Below are 20,456 nucleotides of genomic sequence, written 5' to 3' on the forward strand. Positions count from 1 at the left end.
TTCTCTTAACAGAAAAGAGTAAAGTAGCCCCAAAAGTAAACAGAGTCTGAGATAGACTGGAGAAGTGGAGCGACGTCGGCCTCGCATGTCTGACTGTGAGCTCGAGTCCCATATCCCACATGCACCGGTATCACCCCAGCCGCTCTGCTGCTTGAGCCTGACCGCTCTGTGGCTCCCAGTACCACAGGCCACTGTCTGCTCACACCCAGCCAGTGTGTCTAAGCACCCTGAGCACAAGGGGAGCAACCCCTGGTGAGGACCTCAACTAACAAGAGCCAGTGTTTGGGACGGAGCCTTCACACTGCATGTAGGGCACTTCCCTTGCACACAGCTGACCAGGTTTCATCCTAGCACCCCATATGGTCCTCTGAGCCCAGCAGGAGTGATCCCTGAGCGCAGAGCCTAGAGTCAATGAAGGACTTAGTCCTGTACTAAGTTCCTCCCCAGCTGGGGAACTTCTTTTACTTTCCCTTCTGTTTTCCAATAAATCTTTCTGTTTCCAGAAAGAGAGAAGTGAGGGGTAGGGAGGGCAGAAGAAAGAGAAAGAGAGAGAGAGACAGAGACAGAGACAGAGACAGAGAGACAGACAGAGATAGAGAGAGACAGAGAAACAGAGAGAGACAGAGAGAGAGAGAAAGAAAGAGGATAGGGGTTGATGCCCACAACTAACATGCTGCTGACCTCCAGTGTGATCCCTGGCACCACATGGCTCCCTGAGTAGTCAGGTTGGCATAGGTGATCCCCAGCATGGGGCACTTTCATTGAATCACCAGCCTGTTTGTCTAAGAATCACCAGGAATGACCTCTTGTGCCCCCTGAACACTACTTGGGACTGCTGCCCCCCTCCTCAAAAAAAAGAGAAGAAAATGAAATTAAGAATATATATCTCAGGGTCAGAGTGATAGTATGGCAGGAAGGGCATTTGCCTCACATACAACATACAGCTGACCTGAGTTCGGTCCCTGGCATATGCCATATACCCATATAGTTCCTGAGCACTGCCCTGAGCATCACCAGGTGTGCCAATATTTGTATTGACTTTTTGGGTCACACCCAGCGATGCTCACACACACACACACACATATATACACACAAATATGTATATATGTGTATGTATGTGTATATGTCATGGGACCAAAATGATTGTACAGCAGGTAAGGTGTTTGCCTTGCATGTGACTGACCTGGGTTCAATTCCCAGTATTCCATATGGTCCCCTGAATCTGCTGGGAGTGATTCCTGAGTGCAGAGCCAGGAGTAAGCCCTGAGTACCAATGGGTGTATCTCAAGAAAAAAGGAAAGGGGGGAGAGAAAGAATATATCTCTCAATATAGCAAACTGTTACTATCCAGTGCACATTTAAAAAAAAAAAAACTTAAAAATTGGGAAAGAAAGACTGCAATAGCAAAGGATAAACAAGGGTGCATGAGGGAAACCTAAAGTCTGGTAAATAGAAGGAAAGATGCTCAGTGTTTTTAGCAGTGAGGGAAATGCAGAGTAAAGTCACAATCAGAGGGCTGGAGTGATAGCACAATGGGCAGGGCATTTGCCTTGCACGCGACCGACCCGGGTTCGATTCCCAGCATCCCATATGGTCCCCTGAGCACCGCCAGGAGTAACTCAAGTGCAGAGCCAGGAGTAACCCCTGTGCATCACCAGGTGTGACCCAAAAAGCAAAAAAAAAAAAAAAAAGTCACAATCAGATACCCTCCACACCCCCGGAATGGTTCAAACATAAAGAGCTGACAGTACCAGGTATTGGCAAGAATGTGGAAAAACTGGGACGCTTGTGCATTGCTGCTAGGACTGTAAGTGACACAATAGCTTTAGAAAATTATCTGGCAATTTTTGCTTAAGAATTGGGCTTGGAGCCACTCCTGGTTGTATTCGGGGCTCCTCCCAGCTCTGTGCTTGGGAATCACACCTGGTGGTGCTTAGGCGTCATGTGATAATGGGATCGAAACTGGGCCTCCTGGGCCTCCTGGGCGCAAAGCGTGTGCCCCAGCTGGTTGAGCTAACTCTCTGGCTCCATCAATTTGACTATGTTTATTATTTTCTCCCTCCCTTTTTGTTTTGCTGTTGATGTTTTGTTGTTTCCATGAATGGGGTCGCACACTTGATGCTCACATATATATGGTCTCAGGACCAGAGACAATTTGGTCATGGCGCTGGGGATCCCCCAGTGGGGTGCTTTCTAGATCACACCTGGCTCGTGGGGCTGTGCTGGAGAAGGGGACATTCATGGGCTCATGCCCGCAAGGCTGCTGTGCTCCTCTGAGCTGCCACCCTGGCAAGCTTGATTAAGGAGCTTGGTTTGTTCTTTATGCAGTTCCCTGGATCAGATCCACAGCCTTATGTTCCACTACCAGAACTACAAACCTGGCTCCAATTTGACACATTTTAATAAAGTTAGACATACTCTAATAATCATTACCAAACCATTAAATTCATAGAATTTTCTAAGAAAGTAAAAATACAGGTCTAGGGGCCAGAGCGATAGTACAGTCAGGAAGGCGTTTACCTTGCACACAGCAAACCTGGGTTATATCCCCCAGCATCCTATATGGTCCCCCAAGCACTGCCAGGAGTAATTTCTGAATGAAGACCCAGGAATAACCCCTCAAAATCTTTGGACATGGCCCCCAAACAAACAAAATATATACATAAAAGAAAAAATACAGGCCCACAATAAGATTATATATATATATATATCCATAAAAGTTTTATTATTTTTTTCTTTTTGGGCCACACCCTGTGATGCTCAAGGATTACCCGTGGCTCTACACTCAGGAATTACTCCTGGTGGTGCTCAGGAGACCATATGGGATGCCAGGAATCAAACCCAGGCCGAATGCATGCAAGGCAAACACCTTATCTGCTGTACTATCATTTCGGCCCCAGTAAAATTTCTATTTGTAATAATGAAAACCTGAAACAACTCAAATGCCTGTCCACAAATGCATGAACAAATAGAAATTGTAGTAGATCCCAATGGGATATTACTCAGCTTTTGTTTTATGGGGACTACTAATAAATGTGACAATATGGGTGAATCTAGAATTATTATTCTGAGCAATTGAAGCCTTAGAAAATATGTATTAGATGGAGCTGGAGAGTATACAGCAGGTAAGGCGCTTGTCTAGCATGCAGTTGACCCAAGTTGGATCCCCAGCATTTCATATGGTCAGGAGTAATCCTGAGTGCAGAGCCAGGTGTAACCCCTGAGCATCACCAGGCGTGGCCCCCCTGGATGAATGTATTAGATTATTCCATTTATGTGAATTTGAGACCAGGACAAACTGTGTGCTGATAGGAGCCAGGACAGTGGCTCTCAGAGGATGAGGTGGTGATGGGATTGACTTCATGAAGGAACTCTCTGGGGTGATGTACACATACACCTGCATTAGTATATTTAAGAGGATAGCTCTATAGTTTATCTGTATAAAGTGAATAGTGTTGTTTGTCTTTTTTGGACAAGGAGATACATTTCAGTGCTCAGTTTTTGACTCTGTGTTCAAGGTGACCCCTGGAGATATTTGGGGACCCTGTATGGTGTTAGGGATTGAACTGGGGTCAACTGTGTGCAAGGCAAGTGGGCTTACCTCTTGGACTAGCTCACTGGCCCTAATGTCTATATTTTATATGCACCAGCATGTACTTTTTTTGTACTATTAGGTTTCTAGTATCAATTCTAAACTGTTTTGTTTTGTTTTTTATTGTTCTTATTTGGGGGGCATACCCGGAATGCACAGGGGTTACTCCTGGCTCTGCACTCAGGTATCACTCCTCTGGCAGTGCTTGGTGGACCCTATGGGATGTCAGGGATCAAACCCAGGTCAGTCACATGTAAGGCAAACACCCTACCTGCTATACTATGGCTCTCACTGCTCCATCCTTTTCTAAAACTTGATATTTATCATTCATGAATAACATGAATATAAGGGACATTTTGTCATATTGGTAATATTGATATAAATTGTAGTCTTAATTGTGTGGTGATACTTCATTGTATGCATGTGCCCTGGCTCATTTATTTGACTCAATTTATTTATTTATTTATTTATTTATTTATTTATTTATTTTGGGGGGGAGGGTCATACCTGGCAATGCACAGGGGTTATACTCCTGGCTCTGCACTCAGGAATCACTCCTGGCGGTGCTCAGGGGACCATGTAGGATGCTGGGAATCGAACCCGGGTTGGCCGCTTGCAAGACAAACGCCCTACCCGCTGTGCTATCTCTCCAGCCCCAATTTATTTATTTATTACTGGACATTGGGTTTATTTTATTTTTTTAAAATCTTAACTACTATAAGAAGTATGGCAGTAATGCTTTTTGCACGTAATGCATAAACTTTCTTGAGATAAAGTCTCAAATACAAACTTACAGGTAATAGCAATAGATTTGACCAAATTTCCCTCCATTAGAAGACTAGCCCATCCACTTTCTTTGGTGATGGAATTGTTCTGGATCTGGAGACATAGTACAGCACCTTGCACACAGCTGACCTGGGTTTGATTCCCTGTAACCATATATGGTACCTGAGCACTGCCAGGAGTGATCCCTGAGCACAAAGAAGATGTTCTGCATCTCCTGTCCATACCTGCTAGAGGAGGCTACTGATTATGTGAAATGGGACTGAGTGTCACCAAAGAATAGTTTTCACGTTTTATTTTTATTTTTGATTTTTTGTCACACTCAGTGATGCACAGGGGTAGCTCCTGGCTCTGCACTCAGGAATTACTCCTGGAAGTGCTCAGGGGACCATATGGGATGCTGGGAATCGAACTTGGGTCAGCCGCGTGTAAGGCAAATACCCTACCCATTGTGCTATTGCTCCAGCCCAGTTTTCACTTTTTTTTTTTTTGCTTTTTGGGTCACACCCGGCAATGCACAGGGGTTACTCCTGGCTCTGAACTCAGGAATTACTCCTGGCAGTGCTCAGGGGACCATATGGGATGCTGGGAATCGAACCCAGGTCAGGCGCCTGCACAGCAAATGCCCTACCTGCTGTGCTATCGCTCCAGCCCCAGTTTTCACATTTTAAACTGTAATATTTTTTGTTTGTTTGTTTGGGGGTCCACACCCAGCAGTGCTCAGTGCTTACTCCTGGTTCTGCACTCAGGGTTCAATTCTGGAAGGCTTGGGGCACCATATGGGCTGCTGACGATCAAACCTACATTGGCCATGTGCAAAGTGAATGCCCAACCCACTGTACTATCACTCCGGCCCTTTTTAACTACAATTTTAATAGAAACATGTGGCTCTCACAGCTCTAAGACTGAGTTTTCTCTTATCCATGATGAAATGAAGCCCTTTGTGCTTGAGTGCTGTTTCAGAACCCTGAGAACTGAGGATAGTGTGGGGGACAAAATATTCCCCCCATGCCCCACTACATTTCTCCCTTAGTTTTATTCATTTATTTTGTACCCAGCTTCAACCCTTGGCTTCAGGATTCTTCTTGCAGTGTTTCCCAAGCCCTCTCCCAGTGGCCAGGACCAGCATGGTGGGTCAATGAAGAAAGAGAGTCACGGGATGCCTGTGTACTTGGCATGAGCACTTGAGCACTGATGCCTGTGGGCTTAGCCTCTGGTGACTTGTTTGCTTTGAGGCCCCAAACCCATGAAGACACCAATGGCTACCAGTAGCTTGAGCCTCTGTTCTCTCCTTCCCAGGGTAAAGGACCCAAAGCTGTCATCAGCATCAAGGACTTGAACGCCACCTTCCAGACAGAGAAGATTGGGAACCCCCACGGGCTGCAGATCACCTACAGAAGAGATGGTCACCTCCGGAACCTGTTCGTGTACCACGAGAACGGCAAGGTGAGAGGCCAGGCCAGCCCAGCTCACCTGTTTCCTAGACAGTGGCTGCTGCTGGCTTTCCTGGAGGGGCACTGGCAGGTGTGATGAAGGTCTGTAGAGGGCAGTGAGAGGACCCTGGCAGGGAGCCAGGCGGTTTCAGCAGCATGCACCATCAGGGACGGCCAGTAAACGGCAGGGCCTCATGTTGGGGGTGGCATGAGGCCAGGCAGTGCCCAAGATTCATGAGAGGAGGCAGGGGACAGGATCCAGCAGCACTGAGCCAGTGTTCCACTGCCCAGTGTGGGGCCCTGGACCTACCCTGTGGGTGTGGCCTGAGAACTCACCATTCTGGACCTCCTGAGTTAGATAGAAACTGTATTTTACAGCTGGAACAATCTACACTGGGAAGGATGCTTGTCTTGCTTGTGGCCAACCCGGGTTCAATCCCCAGAATCCCACATGGTTCCCTGAGCCATGCCAGGAGCGATCCCTGAGTACAAAGCCAGGAATAAGCCCTGAGCACCACCAAGTGTGACCCACACACCAAATAAGAAAGAAACTGAATTTTAGTAGGATCTCTAGGCACTCCTTATACACATTACCCGTGAGGAAGAGCCCTGCAGGAAGTCAGCCTGTCAGAGAAGGGCAGGTTTACAAAAGGTCTAATATCATGTTCAACCTATTGAGCTATCTCAATAGCTTTGAGCATCATTTCTTTAATTTTTTGTTTATTTGTTTTGGGGCCACACACAGCCATGCTAAGAATCATTTCTTAATTCTCAGAACACCCCAGGAGATGTTTTATCCCCCACCCATGTTATTGCTCTTGTTATGTACATTGCTAGCACAGCCAATAGTTCCCAAGTCCTCCATCATTTTATCATCCCTCGAGCCTCTTCAAGGGGGGGAGTCATAGCAGTAGGAGTTGGAACCAGAGGTGGGACTAGATCTTCCCAGTAAACCCTATATCGCTGGGAAATGGCCAGGGATGACCCCCAGCAGGCACCATGCAGGCACCATGCTTTCTCCATGGTTTCTGTGCAGAACTACTGGGGGATCACAGTGAGAGCTGGACATGGCCATGCCCTCCCAGATGGGTTTCAGGGACAGTCACTTCCCCATGGGTTCTTATACTCAGATCCCAGAGGTTTTGTTGTTATTGTTTGTTTTATTTTTTCTTTTTGGTGGGGGGGGGAGTTTATTTTATTTGGGGGTCACATTCACTGGTATTCAGGGCTTACTCCTGACTCTGTGCTCAAGGGAATCACTTCTGCTGTGTCTCAGAAACCCAATGGGATGCTGGGGATTGATTTTTTTTTATTTTTTAAGTTTTTGGCTTCTTTTGGTCATACCCGCGATGCTCAGGAGTTACTCCTGGCTCTGCACTCCGAAATTACTCCTGGCAGTACATGGGGGACCATATAGAATGCCAGGGATTGAACCCAGTTCATTTGCTTGCAAGATGAGTGCAGTTCTCAGGCAAACAGCCCTACCCACTGTACTATCACTCCGGCCCTGGTGCTGGGGATTGAATCAAGATCAGCTGTATGCAAGGCAAGCGCCCTACCTACTGTATTATCTCTCTGACCTCCCATAGAAGGTTTTAAGTGCTAAGGAATCCTGAATTATGAAATTGAAGACATTTCATTACATATGATGTACATTGCAAACATCAATTATGATTTGCCTATAACTGTGACTGATGTCAAGGACAATTCTTGGGCAATTCCACACCCTTGTTATTTATTCACTTGCTCATCCTGGATGCACTCTGAATGTGAATCCTCAATAATTCTGGGAACAGGTGGCTCTCCAGAGTTTCTTAACCAAGAGGGGTGAGCTGGGGAATAAAGTGCTGTATGATGGAGTGTAGGTTGTGGTGGGGTCCAGACAGGAGACTTGTGGTGTTGTCCAGGAAAGTTAGAAGATGGTTGAGGGATATACAAATTTGAGGGTCAGAGAGATAGTACCCACGCAACTGATCTGGGTTCAATCCCTGGCACTCTATGATCCACCGAGCACTGCTTGGAATAATTCCCAAGGGGAAGAATCAGGAATAACTCCTGAGCATCGGGAAGTATGACCCAAAAACCAGGAAAAAAAGAAAAAGAAAGAAAAAAGAAGAAAGAATTAACTGACTATGGTGGAAAATAGACATTAAATCATCTTAAAGGGGACCCGGGTTTGATCCCCGGCAACATATGGTCCCCTGAGCCCACCAGGACTGATTGTTGAGTGCAGAGTGAAGAATAAATTCTGACCATAGCTGGTCATGACCCCCCCCTAGATTTTTTTTCTGGGCCTCCTGAGAGATCAGACTCAAGACAGAGAGCATGATGTGTGTGGGGGCATTCATAGTGTTATGTGTGTACACACATGTATATGTCTGAGAAAGAGCACACATACACATATACTCTAATACAGGTACATTGTTCTATGGTACTGGGGACTCAAGGAAATCTCACACCTGTTCTTTTCTCTAAAGTCTCCGCATTGGCATGAAATCTCCTGTGGATCTTTTTTCCTGAAGCCTCCCTGACTGCAACTGACTTTGGGTCTTATGCAGCTGGAGGCGTGGAGGCCACCAGACCAGGCAGACTCTGGGATTGTCCCAACGTTGTAACTGGCGGGGCTCCTGTGGCCGCCCCTTGTGCCAGGAGTGCCCTGGTAGGGTTCCCATAGCCTCTAGCATGTACAATCACTGTCTCCCCTCCACTGTCCTGTTGTGGGGTACTAAGCACCTAAGTCTGGCCAGCTCTTTTCTTTAATGCCCAGCTGGGCATGAAGGGGTTCTGCAGAGATGCGTGGCAGGAGCCAGGCAGGTGATTGGAAAGTGCAGGGTCAGCTCTAAGGCAAATAAGCCAGCCTGTGTGGGAGGCTGAGACTTATGAATCAAACTTTAGGGGCTGAACAAACCTGTATGCAGGCTGGATTTGGCCTCGGACTCCTTAGTTTATGGCTCAAGAGACGATGTTTGTTTGTGGGCCACACCCAGTGATGCTCAGGGGTTACTCCTATGCTGCACTCTCTGGTGGTGCATGGGGGAGCATAGGGGATGCCAGTGATTGAACGATTGAACTCAGTTGGCCGAGTGTAAGCCAACTGCCTTACCTGCTGTACTATCTCCAGCCCCAGGCCCAAGAGACTTTCTAAAGTGAAAACTGGGACTGATCTTTAGTGACTCAGTTCCTTTAGTGCTGGAGACCCCAGAAGGTTTTTTTTTAATTTTTTAATTATTTATTTTTAATTAAAAAGATTTTAATTGAAGGGCCAGAGCAATAATCCAGTGAGTAGGGTGTTTGCCTTGCACACAGCCCAGCCTGGTTTGATCCCCGGCATCCAATATGGTCCCCTGATCACTGCCAGGAGTAATTCCTGAGTACAGAGCCAGGAGCAAACCCAGAGCATCGCTGGTTGTGACCCAAAAAGCAAAAAAAAAAAATTATTTTTTAGATTGAATCATGGTCAGATATAAAGTTATCTATGATTGGGTTTCAGCATATAATGTCCCAACACCCATCCCTTTACCAGTGTACATTTCCCACCACGGATGTCCCCAGTCTCCATCCTGCCAGCTCCTCACCCCAGCCCGCCTCAATGGCAGACACTTTTCTTTTCTCCCTCTCCTGCTCTGTCTCTCTTTCTTTTGGGGCATTATGGTTTGTAACACAGGAACTGGAAGATTTTCACATATGTCCCTTTACCTCCTCTCAGCACTCAGGTCTTGTTCAGAGCGATCATTTCCAACTATCATTGTCATAGACGTCTCTTCTCTGCCCTAACTCCCCTCTCTCTGTCTCCTCCCCCGCCCTCCCTACACTTCTGGCAAGCTTTCAATCATAGACCAGTCCTCCTAGTCCTCATTTCTACTGTCCTTGGGCATTAGACTCAGATTACTTTTTCATATCCCACAAATGGGTGTGATCATTCTATGTCTCTCCCTCTCCCACTGACTCATTTCACTCACCATGATGCTCTCCATGCCCATCCATATCTAAGAAATTTTATGATTTCATTTTTCGTAGCAGCTGCATAGTATTCCATTGTGTAGATGTACCAGTTTCTTTATCCATTCATCTATTCTCGGGGACTTGGGTTGTTTTCCAGATTCTGGCTATTGTGAATTGTGCTGCAATGAACATCGGAGTGCAGATGCCTTTACTGGATTGTGTTTGGGGGCCCCTAGATTATATTTCCAGCATCCCAGTCTTGCTGAGTCGGATGGGAGCTCAATTTCTGGTTTCTTCAGGAATGAGTGCCAACTGTACCGACCCCAGAAGGTTTTAACTCCCAGGACAAGATTGCTGAGAACTCCTGAGAGGAGTTTGAGGCCTGCATAAGGGCAATTATGTTTCACTTTTTTGAAACTATAAGCAAAGGAATTTCCCAATCACAGCAGAGTGTCACAATGCAGCTATCTGAGCAGGTCTTTCTGCCTCTAGTTGCCAAATTCTTTTTTTTTTTTTTTAATGAATCACCGTGAGGTACAATTACAGACTCACAAACTTTCGTGCTTAGGCTTCAGTCATACAGTGATCGAGTACCCATCCCTCCACCAGTGCCCATTTTCCACCACCAATGTTACCATGATCCTTCCTCTGTGTCAGGCACATTCCCTTTTACTCTCTCTCTTCTTTAGGATATTATAGTTCGCAATATGGGTACTAAGTGGCCATCATGTTCAGTCCATAGTCTACTTTCAGCATGCATCTCCCATCCCAAGTGGGCCCTCCAAGCACCCCATTCTTGATGATCCCTTCTCTATCTGAGCTGCCTTTCCCCCCAGCATGTGAGGCCGTGGATGTCAAATTCTTAAGGGAGAGAAATAACTGGAGTTCAGACTCTGTGGTCAAGAGGAGGCATGGCTGCCAGTGTGACTGCAGTTCCGGGTGGCGGGTGGAAAGGTTTGAGTCGGTGGGGCAGCTCTCCTAGAAGCAGGTTTGAGCTTCATCCCTCTCCCCCCGACCCAAATCCACTATCACAATCTAAGCTGTCCTTGGTGTGCTGGGCGTGTGTGCCCACTAGCTTCCTGACACCAGGCTGGGCTGCCCTGGGTCTCACGGTCCATCTGCTTGCCCCCCACCTTCTCTGCAGGAGATAGTGGACTGGTTCAATGCCCTCCGTGCAGCTCGCCTACAGTACCTGAAGGGAGCCTTTCCTGAGCTCCCCGAGTCTGAGGTGAGTTAAGTGTGGACCCCAACTTCCAAGTCTCGCCTTCCTGTTCCATCCGCCTCTCCCTGAGTGCCGACCTTGAAGATGTTCAGGGGCCAGGCTAGGCTGCTTTGCAGGACAGACCTTGAGACATGGGGCTGGATACTTCAAGGAGAAAAGGAAAGTTTTCTTCTGGGGGTTTAGGGACTAGAGCTCCCCCAGAGGGCAAGGCGGTAGGTGGGGTGCTCTCCACGAGCCTTCCACTTCTCAGAGGATCTGCCGCCATCAATGTGCTGAGGGTCCAGACCTCTCTACTCTTGTTTTTATCCTTTTGGTTTGGGGGCCACTCCTGGCAGTGCTCAAGGCTCATTCTTGTCTCTGCATCACCTCTCTTAGCATCTGGTTAAACATCTGCCTGGTGGCAGTTGGAAGGGGCTTTCCACAGGGTCTTCCTAGCTCCTCTCTAAGATAGTGTTCCAGATGATGGAGGTGGCGAAAATGAATGGGGCTGAACCGATATAGTACAGTGGATAGGGCTCTTGCTTCTGCACGGCTGACCCAGGTTCGATCCCTGGCATCCCATATGATCTCACGAGCACTTCCAGGAGTAATTCCTGAATGAAGCACTGCCCAGCCTGGTTGGATTAACCTCTGAGCACTTGCAGGTGTGCGAAGCACTCCCTCCCCCATTCCAAGACCCCATAAATCCTGGAAAGTTCTTCTTCCAAACCATTAGGTCCTCCTTTGAGATCCTAACTGCTGTGTCATTCCAAGTTTGGAAGGTCTGGAATCTATAGCATTCTGTTTTGGGGCATGGGAGGTGGTGTTTGAGCCACACCCAGTGATGCTCGGGCCTTCCTCTTGGCTCTGGCTCTGCAGTCAGGGATCACCCCTGGAGAGTCTCATGAGGATGCCAGGGATTGAACCTTGGTCATCTGCATGCAAGACAATCCCCCTACCTGCTGTAGTATCACTCTGACCCTTCTAGAGCATTCTAGAAAGATCAAGGAGCTAAGTGTCAGGAGTGGGCTCCACTCCAAGCCCAACTCTGCCCCGATGGCCACTCTGTGGCTCAGGGCCCTCAGAGCTGCCGAGTCAGCGCCCAGCACTGGGGAAGCACTGGAGTGGGGGTGGGGGCGGGGGCAGGCGCTGCCCATAACAGGAGGACAAAGTGCAAACGCTCCGCCTTATGTATCTGGGCTGCTTCTCCAACTCTGCTGACCCGGGCAGAAGAGAGAATAGTTTGGTTTCTGGCCAGTGTCCTCTGTGTCCTCTTACCCCTCCCTCATCCTCCATAGTCACCGTTACCGCACCCCTCCTCTCCTCCTCCCCTCTCTTCTCCCCTTGGACTTTCCTCCCGACCCCCTCCACCCTGTACTGTGTCTAATGCAAATAACATGTGACGTTCTGGATAATTGCTCAGGCCTAGCTCAGACATCGAGATCCAGAAACCAGGCCGGAGAGTTAGCTCCATGCTACAGTGTGCATGTTCTGTGCATCTGAGGTTCTAAGTTCGATCCCTGTCACCTTAAACATCGGTTCACAGAAATAATAAAGCAGGGGCCGGAGCAATAGTACAGCAGGTACAGCATTGGCCTTGCACGTGACTGACCCAGGTTTGATCCTCAGCATTTCATATGATTCTCCAAGCACTGAGATGGGGGGTGGGGGGTGGGGGCGGGCAGAGAGGGGCGCGGGGAGGGGTGGTAATTCCTGAGTGCAGAGCCAGGAGTGAGTCCTGAACATCACCAGGTGTAACCCAAAAAGCTAATAAATAAATAAAAAGTAGACCTCATTCTCGTGATCCAGTGGTAGAAGTGCTACCTGTGTTCATCAGCCTACGTGCCACTTTACATCCTCACCTGACCAGCAAGATGCCTGGGACAATCCAACCAGGCCTTGGACCTCTTTTCTTTTCTTTTCTTTTCCTTTCTTCCTTCCTTTTTTTTGGCTGTTGTTGTTGGGTCACCCATTTATGCTCAGGGCTTACTTCTGGCTCTGCATTCCGGGATCACTCCTGGTGGGCTCAGGGAGACCGTATTTGGTGCTGGGGATTGAACCTGTGTCAGTCGCATTCAAGGCAAGTGCCCTCCCCGATGTGCTATGGCTCTTTGTGGGTGGCGACACCCACCTCACAGCGGGGTCTAGCATTGTACCCAGCGCTGGGGACCAGTGTCAGCAGCAAAGCACATGTCTGGCACGCATGAGAGATCTAGGTTCCACTCCTGGCACCACAGAAATCAAACAAGAACTGCCTGGGTCATAGGAGACCCGCAGACCTACCCGCAGACCTGCCCCTGGATGCTAGCAGGGCCCTGGGGGGGCCTCTCCTACATCCTCTTCCCAAGGCTCCTGAAGGCGTCCTTGTGCCGAGTCCTTCAGCATGATGAGGCCAGCCGGGCAACCTGCACAAACAGCTGGGATGCTGTCAGCTGGCTCTGTTGAAATCCGAGTGTTGTGCCCAGACCACATCCACATATAACCCCGTGCACACATCCTTCCCCATTCCACACTTCCTCTTTGCTGGGGACCCGGGGAAGTGGGGGAGCCTCGAGTTCCTAGGCTGTGCATCAGCGGGTCCGCCTGTGTCTCTCTCCTCCAGCTCGCGCCCCTCATCACCTGGAACTACCTCAAACAAGGCTTCATGGAAAAGACGGGCCCAAAGGTACTTTCTACCATTCCATGGGACGTGAAGGGCCCTGGCCCAGTGGGCAGGTGGGGGCGGAGGCAGGGGAGGCACAAAATGGGGATCTGGGGGCAGGAAGGGAAGTAAACCACTGTGTGAGATTTCCTGGGGTGACTGAAGGGCCAAGGGCCTGGTTGGTTGGGGTGCGGCTACCCAGTGTATGCCTTTGGGTAGACCTCATAATTATCACCATTGGCTTCTCTCCCCCTCGCCGCCTCTAATGACCCCTGTCCTGGGAAAGAAACAAGGGACACCGTGAGGGACTGTGGCTCTGTCCAGAACCTTTATGTACCAGTTCTGGCCGTCTCCCAGGCCTGACCAAGTGACATGGGGCCTTCAGATTGGTCTGAGGAAGCACAATTTCCATCCATGTTGGGGTGCCAGGAAGGCTGTTTTCTTGACCCCCAGGGATGGTCCCCAGGGGCAGGAGCTCCGGGGAACTGCAGGGAGACACATCTCAAATCCAGCCTGGCTGAAAGGTTCAGGGCAGGCTCTGGGGAGACCGTGCAGCCATTGTGAGGGAAGGCAGCAGGGAGGGAGAAGAAGGGAAGAGGGAACAGCATCCTGGTGTATTCCTTTTCTCTTTAGCCAGGGTACTCACTGGGGACCCTCTCAGCCACAGTGCTCCCTGAGTCCTCACTCCTCTAGTTGTGCTCACAGTCTTTGTTGAAGCACACAAATCATGGTGCTTGCCAGGTATTTCTGTGGAGCAGGGACACCTTGCTGGTTAGGGTGCTCACCCACCTTGATTTGGTAGCTGCACACATCTGACTGCAGTATGGATCGTAATAGCAGAGCTGCTAGGGTCACACTCAATCCACTTGGGGCACCAGGAGTTTGAACTCATGTCCGTGTGTTTGCCAGGCAGGTGCTCTGAGCCACTCCAGCCAGTGTGTGAGGGTGTGTGTGTGTGTGTGTGTGTGTGTGTGTGTGTGTGTGTGTGTCAGGTTTGAACCCTGGTATCCCATATGGTCCCAGGAATAACCCCTGAGCATTTCCAGGTGTGGCCCGAAAACCAAAAAAAGAAACGTTTTAGGTATCAGTGTGAAAAGGAGCCTTCGGAGGTTGAATGGGGGCAGAGGGTCGCATGTGTTTTTCCTTCCTTCATCTCCCCTAGCTCCTGCCCCCGAAACTTTCTTTCCCCTGACCTCGGTTACAATCTGGCCAAGGCTGCATTGTCAGCATCACCGTGCAGTAGCCACTTCCGATTTCCCCAGCTTCCTTCTTCTGAGCCCTCTGGTCTCAGCCTGAGAGAGAAGAGTGAGTCTGCCAAGCCAGAGCCTCACCTGCAGGCCGGCGACGGGTGGGCAGATGGGCAGAGCCTGGGAAGTTCGGCGGCCTCAGGGAAAGTGCAGGAGTGTCTGACGGTGAAGTGGCACTGGCCCATGCCAGGCTGGGCCTCTAACCACTGGGGAGCCCAGCCTTGCTGACCTGGATAAGAGGATCTGTTTTTTTGCAGCAGAGAGAGCCTTTCAAGAAAAGGTGGTTTGCCTTGGACCCCCAGGAGCGCAGGCTAATCTATTACAAGCACCCACTGGTAAGACACTGCCAACTCCTCCTTTGGGTCTCCCCACAGATGGGGGGATGGGTGAGGGTCCCTGCTGGTCAGCTTCAGGGGCGAGGCCTGGTGGAAGACACGCTCCCCTCTGTTGTCTGCGTCATCTCTGTGGGGGCAGCCGTTCTGTCCCTCATGCTCGGGGAGCCCTTGGTGTTAGTCCACCATGCCATGGTTGCATCTGGGTGTAGGTCCCCACGGCTCCCTTTTGAGAAGGGCGGGAATGGGGACAACTGTGAAGCACAGTAGATGGGGGCGTGGAACTGGGCTCTCTGGGTCCCAGAGGCTTCCCCTGGAGGAGGGCTGAGCATGCCTCAGTTTCCTCTGAAAAACCTGATAATGCATGAAATGACTCCCCAAGGCACCCCCGAGTCACTGAGGCACAGTGAGCACGCCCCAAACATTAAGTGTTGTTCGAACGAAGGATGTGGAGGATTTATATGACCACTTGCACTTTGCAAGTCTGGGGTCCCACCTAGGTGGAATCCCCACCAGAGATTCCCCCCTGCCCTTTCCCGTCGATGACACTCCAGACAGCAGAGCCCGGGGAGTACCCTCTGCCCCAGGGCAGGCTTCGATGACCACGTATCCTTTCTCTCCAGGATGCCTTTGAGCAGGGCCAGGTGTTTCTGGGCAGCAAGGAGCAGGGGTACGAGGTGCATGAGGATCTGCCCAAGGGCGTGCGGGGGAACCGCTGGAAAGCCGGCCTCACCGTGATCACCCCCGAGCGCAGATTCGTCCTCACTTGCCCCAGCGAGAAGGAGCAGCGGGAGTGGCTGGAGAGTTTCCGGGATGTCCTGGCCCGCCCCCTGACACCCCTCAACCTCCTCAGTAAGATGCTGGGTCGAGGGTGGCCGCATGTGCTAGGGCAGGAGGGGCTACTGGGGGCTATCTGGGGGGGCTGCACAGCACCTGCGCTAGGTCATGGCTCCTGATGGCCTTTTCCATTTCTTCTCCTGCTGCCAAAGGAAAGAGCAAATTGTGCCCAGCAATGCCTGTGGGCCCTCCCTGAGTTTGGGGATGAGACAGGGAGCCGTTCCCCATCAGCATCTGCGGAGGCTTGGCCCTGAGGAACATGGTCTCAGCTCAGCCCAGAGGCCAAGCAGCCCAGTTCTCTTTTCTCGTGAGAAAACCCTGGCTTGTTATTCTTAGCTCTGAGGGCTCCTGCCGGGCAGTGCCTGGGAGTTGGGTTCCACCCACTCCCACTGGGAAGGATATTTTTAGCATCCTTTTCCCTTATCCCATCCGTCCCCTCTCTCCTGCTTCTCCTCCCCTTACCCATCTGCTGATAACCCCGCGGGGAAAGAAAAGTCGAGGGTTGGAGAATGCCCTTTGGAGCTTGAGCTGGACACTTGTAATTTCTGGGGTTCAGGGAGAAGTTCTGTGTCGGGTATAGAGTAGAGATTAAGGGCCGGGGAGGGAGCCTAATGGGAGGGAAGGCAGCCTTCACATGTGGGATGCCTGGCTTTGAGTCCCAGAACTGCCTAGCTACTGCCCTGAGCACAGTGCTGGGAGTAACCTCTAAGCACCACCAGCTGTATCCCAGAAACAAACCAGTAGACACTGAGTAGGTGGCCACATGGGAGAAATACCCAGGCCTTTGGCGTCTGACCTTTCCAAACTCCCCACGCTAATACAGAGCCTTGGAAACATGTTTGCTGGAGAAGCTCGTTGCTTTGTTTTCTCTGGTCCTGGCTGGCTGAGTCTTGTTTTCTCCTGGTCCGCGCGTCCAGCTAGCACTGCCCTTCCCTTCTGTTACTCTGTTATCTTCCTGGTGCCCTCGGTCACTGTGTGTGCATAGCCACCCCTCAGTTTTCCCTTTGTCCCCTGCAGCAGCGTCCACAGATGGTGCCAGCCACAGCAGGTGACCCATTGAGGCTTGTGCTGGCCACTGGCCACCTGGAGCTCCAGTGGGGAGGAAGAATTCTCGCCTCGACCCTAGTGTCCCTGCAGGAGTGCCCTGCTGTGGGCAGCCAGCGCTGACAGTGAGTCTGCAGAGACTGAGGATTATGCCTTTACCTGCTGGTTCCTGGGGCCTCTTGACTGTCCTGCATTGGAGGTCAAGGGTCTAGGAACTGTCCTCAGGACTGCTGAAGTAAAGGCACTGCAATGAAAAGGAGCAGCAATGGCATCGCACAAGTGGGATGTTGCTCCAAAGCAATAAAGATTTTAATCAGGATCATGAAGAGAGACCGTGACGAAAGAATTGGACAAAAGCATGTTTGGGATTCTCTGCAAAACAGCTGGGCCAGATTCTAAAAATGAAAGATAAAGTAGGCTCCCCCAAGAAAGGGCATAACAACCGAATACAATCCATACTTCTTGAATGGATCCTGAACGACATAGTAATATTGAGATAAAGAACATATTTAGGGGCTGGAGCGATTAGCACAACAGGCAGGGTGTTTACCTTGCACTTGGCCAACCCAGATTCAATTCCCAGCATCCCATATGGTCCCTCAAGCACCACTGGAGTAATTCCTGAGTGCATGAGCCAGGAGTAACCCCTGTGCATCACCAGGTGTTACCCAAAAAGCAAAAAAACAAAACAAAACAAAAAAAACATTATTAAAATCAATAGCTGGGGGCTGGAGTGATAGTTCAGCAGGTAGGGCCCTGGTTTTGATCTCTGGCACTGCATAAGGTACCCAGACTACCACCAGGAGTGACCCCTGAGCGCAGAGCATGGGTAAGCCCTGAGCATTGGGTATGGCTCCAAAAAACAAAATAAAATACATAGTAGGGGAAATCTGAATATGGATGTATATTAGCTAAAAGTCTAAGATAATCATACTTCTGTATTTGTAGAGGAGAATGTCTGAGGGGGTAAAATGTAATATCTACAGCTGACTTATGTAGTTCAGCAAAAATAAGTGTCTGTGTACATACATATGTAAAAAGTATATACTTGTATCTCTAATGTGAATGTATACAGAGCGCAAGAGAAAACGGGCCTTTGTGCAAATGTCAGCAACTAACGAGTGCAGATGAAGTATAGATGGTCTTTCCGGTTCTATTTGTGCACATTTTCTATAAATGTAAAAGTTTTCAAATTAAAAGTTGGGGAAAATCTTTTACATAACCTCTACTTTTCACTCTTTATTTTATTTTATTTTTTTGCTTTTTGGGTCACACCCAGCAATGCTCAGGGGTTCCTCCTGGCTTTGCACTCAGGAATTACTCCTGGCACTGCTTGGGGACCATATGGAATGCTGGGGATCGAACCCGGATTGGCCGCGTGCAAGGCAAACGTCCTACCCGCTGTGCTATCACTCCGGCCCCATACTTTTCACTCTTTAAATATGGTTTATCTACATGCATCCAAAAGATTGCTAGAGGGACTGAGGCAATAGTACAGTGGGTAGGGCGTTTGCCTTGCATGTGGCCAATTCAGGTTTGACCCCAGCATCCCATATGGTCTCCCAGACACTGACAGGACTAATTCCTAAGTGCAGAACCAAGAGTAATCCCTGAGCATCTCTGGGTGTGACCCAAAAAGCAAAAACAAAACAAAAACAAACCAAAAACCCAAATGGTTCCTGGAGGCATTCCATCATTGTAAACATTTCAGATTCATCAAAGTCTGACTAATAAAAACAACAAAACAAACCAACAAATCAGACCCTATTGTCTGCATATCCCTGTGCCCTAGAAGGAGAAAAACTGAGGATAATACTTCCTCAGACCCCAGGGCTGACAAGTACCCAGCCCATGTGCCAGGGGCTACTTTGCCATAAACCAGAAATCTAGGAAAACTGTACAGTGGGCAAGGCACTTGCCTTGGATGTAGCTGAACCAGGTTCGATCCCTGGCACCCTATATTGCATCCTATATGACCACTGCCAGGAGTTCTTACTGAGCACAGAGCCAGGAGTAACCTCTGAGTGCTGCCTTGTGTGCCCCAAAAACCAAAAGACCAAACCAAACAAATCGCAAATGAGAACCTTGTAGACAGGGGGAGATAGCTCAGTGGTACCTCACAGCATCACCACTCCTTCACCCGCTCCCATACTAGGATGAGGAAGTTGAGTCTAACTGCTGAAATTCAACGGAGGCCACAAGGGTCTTGAGCACCTACCAGGTGTCATCTTTGTGCCCAACTCTGGGAATAGTCTGGAATCACAAGATCTGGTTCCTGCTGTCAGAGATGACAGTGTCAAGGCCTCAGCGGCCTCAGAGGCAGTGTGAGACAATGAGGTGAGTGTTCGGAAAGGGGAAGTCCAGGCTGCTGTGGGAGTGTGAGGTAACAGGGCTGCACTGAATGCGCGAGGGAAGCCTCCTTTGTTTGCAGAAAGACTGAGGAAGGGGGCTGGGGTTTACCAGTGTAAGAGCATGAGAGAGAGACAGACAAACAGATACACACAAAGGGAACAGGATAAAGGAAACAGGAGACAGTATACTGAGGGAAGAAGACATTTAAAGGCCCCAGAATGGGAACTTTGATGGGAGAGAAGGTTGGAAGGAGGAACTGAAGAAGATCTCCAATGGCTGAAGTGTTAGAGATTCAGAATATTCAGACCTTTGTCCTGATTCTTTGTCTCCTCAGTGATGTGTGGGAGGAAGTTGGGTGTTTTTATTTTTCTGGGAAGCATTGAGAAATTGGGTGTTTTCTCTTGATTTTTCTAGGAAGCAGAGAGGGAGTCAACTTTTTATGGCTTGCTTCCTTCAGAGGACAAGCAATGCCACTGGACATCATTTTTTTTTTCTTTTTGGGTCACACCTGTGTTATTGCTCCAGCCCCAGGAAATCATTCTTTCTTTCTGCTTTTTCTGTTTTCCTTTGTGGGGAGGAGTGGGTTTGGGCCACACCCAGGCATGCTCAGGGCTCTGTGCTCAGGGACCATTTCTGGTGGTGCTCTGGGAACCCTCATTGATGCCAGGAAATCAAACCCTAGTTCAACCAAGTGCAAGGCGAGTACCTTATCCTCTGGATGATGTCTCCGTCCCCATGTGGGCATCTTCCTTGAAGCTGATCTGCTCAGGAGACATGAGCACATCCTCCTCAGCTGCCCAGAGCACCTGGGGAAGATCCAGATCAAGCAGTCTTAGTTGCATATTTAGGGTCAGTTGATTTGTTTGTCTTTTTTTAAAAAAATAAAAAAACACATGTGAGCTCTGTTTGCTGTGCTCTGCTAAGTGCTGGGAATGAGAAGGTCAATAAAAGCATAGTTCCACCCCTAAGAAATTTGTAGACTAGAGGGGAAGAAAAATAACTGGAAAAAATAATTGGCAGTGAGTAAATAGCTACCTTAGGAGTGAAACAGG

At 49.4% G+C, this 20,456-nt stretch overlaps 1 protein-coding gene across 2 annotated transcripts in view; it reads left to right on the forward strand.

Moving 5' to 3' along the window:
• ADAP2 (ArfGAP with dual PH domains 2) overlaps positions 1 to 17,591 on the forward strand; it is a 30,547-nt gene extending 12,956 nt beyond the window's left edge. Inside the window, exons 6-11 of one of the 2 annotated variants that reach the window (XM_056126951.1) lie at positions 5,675 to 5,821; positions 10,895 to 10,978; positions 13,554 to 13,616; positions 15,097 to 15,174; positions 15,795 to 16,023; positions 17,029 to 17,591. In XM_056126951.1, coding sequence (XP_055982926.1) covers positions 5,675 to 5,821; positions 10,895 to 10,978; positions 13,554 to 13,616; positions 15,097 to 15,174; positions 15,795 to 16,023; positions 17,029 to 17,060 — 633 coding nt within the window. In that variant the 3' untranslated portion in view covers positions 17,061 to 17,591. Of the gene's footprint in view, positions 1 to 5,674; positions 5,822 to 10,894; positions 10,979 to 13,553; positions 13,617 to 15,096; positions 15,175 to 15,794; positions 16,024 to 17,025 lie in introns of both variants that reach the window. The other variant, XM_056126950.1, reaches the window with a different exon arrangement.
• The last annotated feature ends 2,865 nt before the right edge of the window (positions 17,592 to 20,456 follow it).

The sequence above is a fragment of the Sorex fumeus genome, unplaced genomic scaffold (genome assembly GCF_029834395.1).
Source record: "Sorex fumeus unplaced genomic scaffold, SorFum_2.1 ptg000063l, whole genome shotgun sequence".
NCBI lineage: Eukaryota > Metazoa > Chordata > Mammalia > Eulipotyphla > Soricidae > Sorex > Sorex fumeus.